The sequence below is a fragment of the Daphnia magna genome, linkage group LG5 (assembly GCF_020631705.1).
Source record: "Daphnia magna isolate NIES linkage group LG5, ASM2063170v1.1, whole genome shotgun sequence".
NCBI classification, from domain to species: domain Eukaryota; kingdom Metazoa; phylum Arthropoda; class Branchiopoda; order Diplostraca; family Daphniidae; genus Daphnia; species Daphnia magna.
The window spans coordinates 9,849,965-9,862,787 of NC_059186.1; the positions used below are offsets into that span (position 1 = coordinate 9,849,965).

General features: G+C 42.1%; 1 protein-coding gene across 8 annotated transcripts in view; it reads right to left on the reverse strand.

The window, feature by feature from the left end:
* The window catches only part of LOC116922673, a 92,345-nt gene that overhangs the window by 3,851 nt on the left and 75,671 nt on the right, over nucleotides 1-12,823 (reverse strand). For 6 of the 8 annotated variants that reach the window (XM_045173968.1, XM_045173971.1, XM_045173972.1 and 3 more), the window contains 8 exons: nucleotides 10,824-10,934; nucleotides 7,293-7,394; nucleotides 4,033-4,323; nucleotides 3,685-3,908; nucleotides 1,937-2,063; nucleotides 1,119-1,498; nucleotides 448-1,008; nucleotides 57-348 (listed from right to left, as the gene is read on the reverse strand). In XM_045173968.1, the coding sequence (XP_045029903.1) occupies nucleotides 57-348; nucleotides 448-1,008; nucleotides 1,119-1,498; nucleotides 1,937-2,063; nucleotides 3,685-3,908; nucleotides 4,033-4,323; nucleotides 7,293-7,394; nucleotides 10,824-10,934 (2,088 nt within the window). Of the gene's footprint in view, nucleotides 1-56; nucleotides 349-447; nucleotides 1,009-1,118; nucleotides 1,499-1,936; nucleotides 2,064-3,684; nucleotides 3,909-4,032; nucleotides 4,324-7,292; nucleotides 7,395-9,170; nucleotides 9,328-10,823; nucleotides 10,935-12,823 lie in introns of those variants that run through there. The other 2 variants (XM_045173969.1, XM_045173974.1) reach the window with 2 other exon arrangements.

The window sequence follows — 12,823 nt, forward strand, 5'->3', positions numbered from 1 at the left end:
TTCAGTTGTTTTAATTTTGATTGAGTGTGTGAAAGGAAACAAGACTGTCAAATTACCGTCTCGGCACCGAAGAGGATAGAGCACTTGTCAATGAGAACGGCCACAAGGGCGGGCACTTGTTTGGATGCCGTGGCTTCGGCACTGAGCGCCAGGGCCGGATTCAGGGCCGCAGCGGCGGCGGAAGCGTTGGCAGTGGAGGCGGGCGCCCAGAGCAAGCTCGGCCCAACGCAGACGGCCAAATTAGACGCTGACATCATATTGTGGGAAGAATTGGCCACGATGTGCAGCAGCACGCACAAGAAATGGCGCAACAGCGTCACGTTAGCGCTGGGAAGTCGATCGCACAACCTTGACAAGCAAACACCACAAATCATTTAAAAAAACATACAACAAAAATGAATTGAATTTGAAAGGAAAAAACGAAATAAATCAAATGAAATGACGTACCCTTTAATTTTATCGAGGGCCGAGTCTTGGCCGTCCATAGCGGCCACCTGGAGCCACTGGTCGTACATGCCGGAACAGAGGAGACTGTCGGGCAGCGAGCGCAGGAAATCTTTGAAAACGACGGCCGTGACGACCGCGTTGACGCCGCTCCAGTCCATCCTGGAACCGTTGGCGTCGATGCGCTCGCGGATTTCGCGCACCTGTCGCGCGTTGGCCGATTTACGGAAGATGCCAACCGTGTGCGGACCTTTGGCCCTCAGTTCGAGCAGCATGTCCATTATGGGCTGCGGCAGCTGATCGGCTTGCGGAAAGATTTTGGCCAGCGGCTGGCCAAAGAAAGCGCCAGCTTTGGCAGCGGCCAATAAAGTGGGAGACGTCGGATTGGCGGCGCCAATCGTTTCCAGCGAGTCCGGTTTGCTTTGTACCCTGCGAAACACTTTCTGTATCCTCGTCGGCGATTTCTTGGCTTTGCCAGCGCCGCCGGCGCCATTCGTCTTGGTCGCCACCACTTGTTTCGCGTTGCCCAGTACGCTGCCATTAAAACTGGGTTTCTGCACACTTCTAAATGGCCAGTAAATCAAGTTTGTTTTTTGTTTCAAAAATAATAATTAATAAAATGTCTAGAAAAAAAGGGGAGAGAGAGATAAACCCATGGCAATGGCAATAAGCACCTGAGGATGAACTGACAACGGGCGGCTGGATCCGCGTTGTAGATGTTGTTGCAATGGTCCAGCATATCAATGGGCATACTCAATCCGTTGCCGTTGCTTTCCATGTGGATGCTGTTGTCATTGTCGACGGCCGAGCGGCCGATGTACTCGCGTAAGCAGTTCATCTTGATGGCGAACGGCAATTCGTGGCCGATGAGCGGATAGGGCGACGAGTCGCTATCGATGGACGTTGACGTCAAGGCGCCACCTGCGCTGCCTCCCGTTTTCAGCCACAAGCGGAACGAGTTTATGTCCGCCGTTCCGGACATCTCCAGGTGCGATAGAGCCAGTTTGATGACATCGCGCACCGTCTCCGTAGGACTCACCGACAATGTCTTGGTCTGTTATTTTCAAATTGAAAAAAGAAAAAGAAAAAGCGCACAAACAAAAAATTCCATTACATTTCCGTGTTTTTCCTTTTTATTGGCGACATTCGGTAATGCGATTCACGACTCCCCCCCAACGGTGCGCACTTTTTGTTCGTTATTTTAATTTGATGTATATTTTTTTATTGCAAATTATCTTCATGGGGAGGAAGCCAACAAGTCACGCTTCATTTCAGAACAATCGCGTTCATTGTCTTCCTCATACAACTGCTTGCTAGTCCCGACCGTTACACGCTAATGCGCTTTGACGTGCTCGACAGAACACGTTCGGCCACAAAGTCCCTCCTTCCCCCCAATCGCTTCTTCTCATTTTATTTTTTTATTTTTAATGCCACAAGTAAATGAAAACGCAAAAATAAAAACAAAAGAGAGAGAGGATGTCCTGCCACTTACATATCCAATAGCCTGGACGGCGTCGTGGTACGTGATCTGGATCGTGGTGGTTTTAGGCTCTTTATCCCGCTCATCTTTGACGGCCTGGCCAAGCCGATTCCACCATAGATCGCGCAACGCTGCAGAACTATATAATGCCAAACAAGGAAACAAAAAACAAAAAAACAAATGAAATAAATAAGAATTGATGAAACATATCAACGAGATAAGTAGAAAAGGTGTTGCAACGCTTTTTGGAAAATTTCATCGTGAAGAAAATGCAGATGAGGTGAGCGAGCTAGAAGCCCATCAAAACACAGACACACACACACACAACAACCAGATATATCGTTAGCGTAGAATATAGTGGCCATACTCGGCTGGGCCATCGACACAGTCGTCGCCTGTGGGCAAATAAGATTCAGATTTGGAGCGTCGCCTCTCTTGCCATTCCGATCTGCATTTGCATGATGATGGATCTGCGACCTCATTATTCCTCATGCGTATGATATCCGTTACACTGGGGCCCGAAGCCGTTGTCACGTGATCGGTCATCGGTGGCACGTCGAATGACGAAGCGGAGCGACAAATCACTTTACGCCACAGTTTCTTCATCGTCTCTCATGGCATATGGAAATTAGAGCGCAAACGTGCCACACCTGAGGCTCGCACTAATAACGCACACACACACACACATGAGAAGAAAAACAATATTTCCAAAACAGCCACGGATGGATGACAAACAACAACTACACCCGAAGCTAAGGCTGTTGCAAACTCGTTTCTCTCTCTCTCTTTCGTCAATCTGATTCGTACTCTCCCCCCCTGCCCTTTCTCAGTCAAAAACAACGTTGCTAGGGCTCTATTTTCGTGTGTGTGTGTGTGTGTGTGCCCTATTGGCCTATACATTTTTGTTTTATCATCCCTCAAGATTTCTTGAATTCTTCGTATTCATCCAGGTGGAATCAGATATCGATTTTTTGCTTTTCTTTTTTAAACAGCGGATTTTCTTCCCTTTCCACCCCTCCCTACACCCGGCTATTTCAGACCCCCTTCCCCCCCATATATCATCCTCTTCTCTGTACATGGAAAGGTAATGTGAAAAAAAAAAAAGAAGTTCCCTCGGGGTTGTTTCTTCTACATTTCCTGGTAGACAAAAGAGCACACAAGAGGATGAGAAAGAAAAAGAAAAGAACCGGTCCATCGTTGCTACGACTCATTTCTGAAGGATTGCGGATTGACCAAGAAATATTCAAATCTTCAGAAGGTTTTTTTTTTTTCACCTGGGCTGCAAAACCTTTTTTTTCTCGCTTTTTCAAGGGCATTTAAAAAAAAAAAAAGTTTATTGACGAGGGTGCATTGGCGTGTGTGTTGATTCTGCGAACCTTACCTTTTACTTTTTATTCTAACCCTTCCCCCTCCATCCCAACTACCTTTTTCTCGTATGACACACACTTCATCCGGCGGGGTTAACTGGAAAAAAAAAAAAAACACACGATGGGTAAAACAAGATACGGAAGGGGTGGGAAAAAAAAAATGTTCCATGGATTTTTGTTGCACAAGAAAAATAAAAAAACACGCTTCACCACCTGGAGAATTTGATACATCCCCCCCTCGTATTCCGAGCTTATTACTTTCCTTAGAAATAAAACTAGCCGCATACACATGTGTGGAAGCCATAGTGTAACATTTTTACGACGTTAGTTGGCAAGTAAAAGAAGAAGAAGAAGAAAAAAGGGTGGGGGGGGGGCGACAAACGAGTTGTGTACCTGAAAGTGGCGACCAAATTGACAGAAGGCGGCCAGCCAATGACGAAGGAAGTGTCGCGCGATTTGCCGGCCGATCCTTCTGCCACTTCTTCGATTGCGGTAGACAACCAAAGTTCAGAGATGCGCACCTTGTCCTTCAATTTGAAATGGCCGCCAGAACGGGCCTTGGCGATCAGCAACAAATCATTAAATAGAAACAAATGACGATCGCGGCTCTGCAATCCCTGTTTTTTGTTTTTAAAGAAAAATTGAAGCAATTCATTTAGATTTCAATGAACAAGAACAAACAAAACGATTATATAAAAAAAAAAACAAAAACAAAAAATGCAAATCATTTCATTTTCTCACGTTTATGAATTGAACAGATGTTTCCATGATGAACTGCCTCTTCTCCTTTTCGACTGGAGTTTTATGATTGGCGTTGGGCGTTGTCGTTAGAGACGTCGACGTAGCCGGCGACGAATGGACGGCGGGGCTATCGGCTGCCATTTCGATGCCGCCTGGGCTGCCGTTGGAGCCCGACGGTGTGACGCTCACCGCCGTTGGATTGCTGGCGGCAGTGCGTAGGCTCTTGGCCGAAAAGGCCCTTTGTAGCCGAGCAGCCGTCGTTGACCGCTTCCGGATCAGACCTTTCATCTTCTACAATTTTTAAGTTTTTAAAGAAAAAAACAAAAAAAATAAATAAATTTAAAAGATAAAATTAAGATTTGAAACATTCCATCGAGATGGTAATAGCAAAAAATAAGTATTTTTGAAGCTCTGGCAACGTTTTTTCATTCTTATTTTGTGAGAGTGATAAAAGACGTCTAATGCGGATTACGACGACCATAATGCTACATTATGTCTTCAGCTTTTGCTCGTAAATTTCGGCCGATACACTCTCGTCCGAGGCAATTTTACGTCGGTCGCTTTCCTATCTACTTCGTTCATATTTGCTCTGTTCCATTTTTGGTCGACACTAAATAGTCCGAAGAAGATGAGAGAGACAGCCTAATTGAGGGCCGGTGTTGAAGAAGATTTTATTTATTTTTTTTTTTACATTTTATTTTGAGGTTACGATGCATATATAGTGGTTTAATAGCAGCGAGCTGTATGTGTGTAACATCTTCGACTGGGGGCCCTGTCGAGCTTTTTCTCTCGTCTGAATAAGTGGATCGCTGCATAGCCCGCCGACTCATCACATAGAACATGTGATTAGTGGCCCCTTTTCTTCTTCTTCTTTTTAGTAAGGGGAGTTGCAACGATTCCCAAAACGTAATGAGGGTTTCAGATTCTAATGATGAGGTTTTTTTATAAAAACACACAGCGAGGCAACAAGCCAAAAAAAAAAAAAAGGGACTGGCCAAGGCCAGTCGGAATAAATACGAGATAGAAATGGAATCGTTTCGGAGCGAGAATGAAACGAACGAAATTTATTAAAAAAAAAAAAAAACCGGCCGTGTTTGCTCTTTTAACAGCTGAGCATTTTTACGTTTAGCGACTGCATGTGAATAAAGAATTCGGCCTTCTCTCATGATTCGTGTGCGCAGTTCAAAAGACCATTTTTGGCTACAAGACGGGCAAGCGGTCACGAAAAACATTAGCCGGGGAAACGTCCGTTCAAAGACGTTCGTTGCTCGTAAATCATTGGTGTGTGTGTGTGTGTGTGTGTCGTTATTTCAAATGTTTTCGTGTTTTGTTGAAAAATTGTGTACGTTTGAGGATTTTTTTTTTAAGTGTTTCCTTTCTTTCCACGTCTCTTTTTATCTTATTTTTTGCGCAACAAACGTCGAAGTGTGACGTCACCCAAGGCCGTTTCTCACTTGCAGGTTGTCTGAACGCTCCGACAATTAAAAAACAGACAAACGCAAAGAAGAAGAAAAGAGGCCGTTTTTACGCCGTGGCTGATGACGACGACCGTGCGGTTGTTGTCGACAACAACATCATAGAAGTGCTCAACTTTAGGCTAATAATAAGAACAAAAAACGAGGAAAAAGAGATAAAAGTGTACAGAAATGTTCTATAAAAAACAAAAATATGGCAGTAAAAACTCGGCAAATAAATAAAAGGAAAAGGTTAAACGAAACACACACACACAAAACAACGTGCAAACTATCCCTCCATCAGCACGGGAGCGTGAAAAATAAAAAAAGACCAAAGTGTTTTTTGTTTTTTGTTTTTTTTACTTGAAACAAAACGACACACGCGCCTTCGCTTCGTCAGTTTGATACGAAATTTAATCGACTTGAAAGACAAGTATCTTGTCTAACCGTCTGTTCCCTCCTCAACGTTTTTCTAGCGTGCAATTTTCGCCACTTTGTGTAACAACTTTGTCGTTAAAAAAGAAAGAAAAAAAAAACATTAAAAAAATGCATTTTTTTTTTTTTTTCGTTGTACTAAAAGGTTCGATGTACACCGGTGCCATATCTACAGATCGTTCTACATCCAAGTTTGTGCTCGGTTCAATTTCCTGATAGGGATCGGCCTGAGACCCACCTGACTACCGGTAGGTACTGGCGCGACTTATGTAAAAATGTGCCTTTTTTTTCAGCTTAACGCCAGTACCTTCCGGTAGTAAGCTGGTTCTCGGGTAATCGGGGCCGATCCCTATTTGCAGATTGTCATTAGTCGATGAGAAAAAGAAAAAAATATAATACTGTGAACGAAATATATCTGTTTCGTGTCTTTAAAACGTGCCGATTTAGCTGTTGCGACTGTTATTACGGTTTCCCATTTTCGGGAAAGTCACGACAGGTAAAAAAAAAAATGTCCGCTATTTGAGGGGGGGAAAAAACATAAAAATTCCGACGTTAGACAAAGCCCTGAAAAGGCCGTTTCACTGCACAATTTACTTGTCTACTTATTGATAGGACAGGATGGAGGTCAAAAGAGAGTTGAACGCAATCGAGTTACTTGGCCGTTCGTTCCAGTCTCTCCTGTCCAGGGTCAAGTGGTAACAGGTTTCTGTATTATAATTTTTTTTTTTTTTTTTGGGGGGGGCGCATTTCGTCTGAAAAATTACTGTTGCTGTGTGTGTGTGTGTGTCTGCGTTGCTGACTTTGTTTTCGTTATCTACCGTCCGTTCGTGATTTCATTCGATTCCGTCCACCGGTTTTCTTTTGCCATTGTTTTAGCGTCCCCCTTCTTTTCTATCCACAGACTTCGTTAAATACTACGGGTCGTTTGTTTGGTTTTTTTCTGGCTGGAACAAATGCCCATAAACGGAATGAAATTCCATTGGATAAAACAGGATTTAAAAAAAAAATTATAATAATAACAAACAAGAAGGTTCCCGTCGTGTTGCATCGCCATTTTGTTTTCTAGCGGAAGATATCTTGATCAAAGTTCATCATCATAATAATATAAGTTGCCTATCTACTTTTTTGTGTGTGTGTGTGTCTTTCGTTCTACCTAACTGGTATTTCTACATTTCCAATGGCATGTGAGACGCCATGTACTTGTTTAAAAAAATGCGCGAGACAATAAAATCATGTTAGACGAAGAAGAAGAATCACGATAGCCGCTGCAAAAAGAACACAAAAACGCCAAAGGCCATTGGGAAGGGCAGGGCGTGGACGTGAGTTCAAATTTAAAAAAAATAAATAAAATAAAAAAATGTGTGTACTGACCAGACTGAGAGCATCCTTGTCGTGGAGATAGAGTTGATCGTTGGGGAACAAGTTCTGCACTCGATCCAGCTGATTGATTTCCTCCTCGCAGCGTTTTACCAACTGTAATGATTTTGAAAAAAGGTGAAAAAAAAAGAAATTAAAACAATTATTCGGGAAAGAACTTGAAATTGAACGCTATTAACTTTCGGTTAATGAACATACAACATTTTTTTTTTCTTTTCGTGCGTGCGTGTGTGTGTGTCTGCTGTTGAAAGTAATAACATTTAAAAAAAAGAAGAAGAGAAGTACAAGGACAACCGAAATTCTTGTCCGACGTAAATCATCGACGTCCGCTTGAACAATTTTAAAAGAGAAGAGGAAAACGCTTTTGCTTTCTTTTTTCTTTTTTAATTGGTTTGTAAAAGAAAAAAAAAGAAAATGGTCGCCACTAGGGGAAAAAAAATGACAGGGAACGTTCCGCACGGTCGTCGATGACGGTAACAATCGGAAGTAACTGGTTAAAAGAATTTTAAACATTCATGACGTACACGGAACGGAGAGAAAGGCGGATGAAGAAAATAGAAAAAAGAAAAACAAAAAATGAGGTAGGACCTCGAAATAAAAATAAAGAAAAACGTGACCGAGTGTTAACCCGATGGGCTAAACATCCGGTTACCAAATTTCACAAAACAAACAAAACAAACAAATAAATAAAAATAAAAAAAGATTGAATTTCAATTGTCCTCGTACTATCCCTTCCTTTTTCGGGAATTATTAGAACAACGTGGTGTGTGCGTAAATAGAAACAATATCATTCGTATCCCGCAGGTTAACCCGACACAGCCCCGCAGTGCGCACGAGGAAAGACAACATCCTTGTTGCACTCCCATCTCGTGATTCACTCCCATTGTTTTTTTTTGTTTTTTTTTTCCGTTTTGCCGCACATTTCTATTCCCCCCCTCTTTTTTTGAAATAATTTTTGAAAACTCATATTTTTGTTGTTGAAATATTAGTTTTACCCAAAGGCGTCCGAAATAAGTAGAATGGCGCGTGATTTTTTGTTAGCGGTGTAGGCGTGCAAAGTTGCGTCCCCTGTTCATGAATTCGAAATTTAGCAACGCACCGTTGCATTTTCACGACTACTGCGCAACAATGTCGAAACAAGGTCCCATCGGCAAACAGAAAATGATGTCATTACGCAACTATTGACGCGCGCACGGCTTCGGGATTGGTTTGCGCGTGCGTAACGTTTCACCACACATCAAGGACGTGAGAGAATCGGATGGCCGATTGAACGGCACCTTCTTTTTCGTCGTCCTCAAGTGGCATGCGGCTAAAAAAAAAAAAAAATGTGTCTGTCTGTGCGTCTTTCAAACAAAATTTTGCGGTCCAACAATTGAAGAACGCCGACCAAGGCTGCAAAAGAGAAAGACTTCGGGAGGCGCGTGATTGACGAGCCGTGCAAACAGAACAAAATAAAGAGTCCAAACTTAATATATCGCAATGTGTAGAGCTTGTTTTGTTTTGTTTTTTTTTTAACTTGGATGTATATACTCCACTTGTACAACTTCTTTTCTCCGAATGACGTCACGACACACCAAATAATTGAATACATCTTCTTGTTTTGTGTGTGTGTGTGTGTTTAAAAAAATTGACTTTCTACCAATGGCGAGATGGTGGCGCGAGTTAGCCAAGCGAACAAGTTGTAACGAGATTTCCAATCATCGGTTTAAATTATTAAAAACAAACAGAACTCCACCCAAGAAAGGAATCCTTGGGAAAACAAGACAAAAAAATCTACTTTAATAACAAAGACACGAACGCGGTTAAAAAAACAAAAAAAACACGCACACTAACAAACGGAATTGAATAATAAAAAAAAAAAAACAGGTATACCCAATCAAGCGGTGAATAGTTCATCCAGCTCGCTAGGTACGCCGTCAACGTTTCGCAAATGGGTGGAACAAGTGGCCACGTTTCATGTTCAGTCTCCACTTGATACATGGTCCATTCACGCACAACAACACGAACGCAACAACATGTTGACTATGACAATTCTGGCGATCGACTGCACAGCGTTCCGTTCGTTAATTCAATGCCTCCTCTCATCATCCAATCATTTTTTTTTTGTTGGATTGTTTTTGTTTTTTTAGATCTCCCGTTTCTTTTTCTGTATTACGTTTCCGATGACACCAACCACGGCCACCGCTAAGAGACGCTTCAATAAGTGCGTGACACACCTAGATACGCCCGCATATGTGCGTACCGGACTAATCCGCCTACTGACTCACTAAAGTCACACACACACACAACGTGAATTTCAAAATATCCCCATTTGTTTTTTTTAGGTAGGAAAAATTTTTTTAGAAAACGACGTAGACGCCGGGCGCCATTGGATATGTAGGACAGTAAAAAATCAAATAATAATAAAGGCAATAAGAATTGCTGATGAATGCGGTTTTTATTTCTTTTTCCGATGGCGTGGGCGCGGTTGTCCAAAATCGCGGCCAATCGTTAATTTATTTTGATGATCGTGGGAAGATGAAGAAGAAAAGGACGATCCGCTCCAATAGAGATTCGACGAATAGAAAATTCAACTAAAATCTGGCATTTCTTTGGGTGGGTTTTCCTAGACCCGGATAGGTTTTTGATTATTTTTGCAAGAAATAAGGAGGGGGGTCCCCATCGAGGGGTCCCCCCCCTAACCAGAAGCCAATGAGGACACCATGATCCGTCAACATCGCATTTTCTAATCCTATCATTTGTTTGAATGAATGATCCCTTTCGTTTTTTCCTTTTCTTCTTCCCATCCGGCATTTTGACAAAAATAAAAAAAAACAAAAAATGTTCATAAAAAATAAATTCAAATTCAAAGGCCATGAAATGGAAAGGGAATTCTCATTGGTATGCGCGTAACCCCTAAAACGTTGTAACTGATGGTCCGTTTGCGGCGTCACTTTCTCAGTCACGATTGGCCCCACGAAAAAAAAACAAAATGGCTGCCTTGTGAATCATCATTACCGAACGATATGATGAGATTTCAAAATATAAAGGGGGACCTTCGAATTCAAACACGACGAGGCCTCTCTCTGCGCTAGCCCGTCGAGAACAAACCTGGGCATCTAACCGACCCCGAGATAAAAACGAATGGGAAGTGCAAATTCATGGCCCCGTAGTTCGTCCCGTTTTCTCCATTACACATCTCAAGGTGAGAACGAGATGAGCCAGCCCTGGCCCATTTGCATACCCCGAGAGCAAGACAATCGGAGACGTCCCATCCGCCATGTCGCAAAGAGTCACGCGTTCGGGATTTTTTTTTTTTAAAGGGGGGACTCGTGTTGCAATTCAAACTGGCAAATCGCATTGGCTCTATCCGCCACGCACTCTGGCGGGGGACAATTGTTCGCACACATCCGTTAAAAAAAAAAGACAATGGCAATTTCGAGGGAAAAAAAAAATTAAACGAGGCGGCCCTTTGCGTGTCAAATAGACACGAGGCCAATTGCTAGTTAGAGGAATCCCTTTTTTTTGGTTTTGTTTTGTTTGTACCTCTTGAGCTTTATCGCGTGCTTTGTGAACGTCGTCAAGGTCGGGATGATCAGCACCCGTCTCGCACAGCAAATCCTGAAAGTAGCGCTCATAACTGGCCAACCGCTGAATCTGTAAAAAACAACAAGAAAAACAAGAAAAAAATAAATTAGTAACGAAAGACCACACCTTTCGTTTCTTAATTAATGGTAAAAAAAAAAATAAAATAAATAACAATAATAAATTGTGTGGGGTTTTCTCTGGTCGATCGACTTCCGTTTCTCCCGTTCACATCCCACTTTGCGGGGGCCTCGTTAACAAAAACGTGCGTAGGTGTGTGTAGACAATCTTGTTTTAGTCTTTTCAAAAGTCTTTCATTTGTTCACAGACGATAGAGATACAGAGAGGGAGAAAACAAAACAAAAACCGGATGACATTCGAGTCTTTTCTTCCCCGCCAAAATGAGAAGGAAAAAAAAAACGAGACGCAACACAGTGGAACGTGAGAGCTCGCCCGATGAGGCAACAAAAAAAATATATATAAAGTTCATGGTCCTGTGCTCCACACATTTAAAGGAAACAACAAGAAGAAAAAAAACGAGTTTTTTTATTTTCTGTTAAGATCATCAATTTCCCGAGAGTCTATGACCGACATTTTTTGTTTCAATTCCCGCAAGTCCGAAAAAAAACAAAAAAAAAAAAACAAGAGAGGAATGAATTATTTATGGGGGGGATGACTGCATAATTAGATCATTGCACGAAGGGCGTCAGAAAATAGAAAGAATAAAACACATTCCGACATTTGTTTGGACGACCACCGTGCCCGTTATTCTTTTCTTTTTTAAATCGTCATCTATAATTACCGTTTGTTACGACGACAATCGTTCTAAATAAATAAAAAAAATTTTAAACACAATTTCTTTTAAAATCTCGCCATCCCCATATAAACTCGTGATATTTCCAAAGAAAAATCACGAAAAACACGCAGATGAAAAAGAAAAAAAGAAAAATGGGCGGAAAGAATTGCCGCGCCTGATAAGATTCTTATTTAAACCTTATAGCTTAACTTCTTAAAAAATAAAATCCCTAGGAACCCTAAAGCTTTTTTTTTCAGGGGGTAACAGCATGAGGTTGTTTACCCGCTTTTCTTTCACCCAGGTATATCCACACACACGAAAAGGTAAAATTATATTTATCCCCCCTCTCTCTCTCTCCTATTTCGTATCTTATGCATAGAAGAAGAAGAAAAAAAAAGAGAAAGATAAGCTTTTGAAAAAAACAAAATTCATGAATGACATGGGGATGGAAGGCAGAGAAAAGAAAGAAAAACTGTTAAAACGCACAAAAGGGGCTGCGAGATTCTTCCACATAGATTGCCAGGCCTTAAGAGTTGGGGGGGTAACAAGAAATCAAGATTGCCCGTCGGCGACCAGGTGGAGCCACCTGGAAAATGCTTCAAGATGGTGGTGGTGGGGGGGGGAAAAAAAGGTTAAAATAAAAGATAGGCTGAAAAAAAAATGTAAGGGGTCAAAGCGAAGTGTTTAAAGCTTTCTCTCCAAGTACATCAAGAGGAATAACATTTTTCTAGGCCCAACTTGCTGCTGCCCCCCCCGAAAACGTAGAGGCACGTTCATAAGATCGAGAGCTTTAGACGCCGGTTGGTATGATGGCGGTTTGCCGTGAAGAGAAAGAGAGGGAAAAGAAGGTGATGGAAAGAAAAGATAAACTTCTCGGACAGACATTCGAGTCAAAGAATTCAAGATCTTTTAAAAGGAGGAAACAGAAGACGGTGGTGGTGGTGTATCAGTCAAAAGAGTAGGAAGTTGGCTCCACTGAGGAGCTTCCGTTACGTTCCATTTCTTGTTTTCCTTCTTTTTCTTTTCATACCTGCAGGGCTTATTTAGCGTCAATCATTTTTCTTTAAAGATTTCCAGGTAGCGGCGTCTGTGTGGTACACCACCGAAACAAATAACAAGACGGGGGGATTTCGACAGAAAAAAAAAAATCTAAAAGTTGGACATT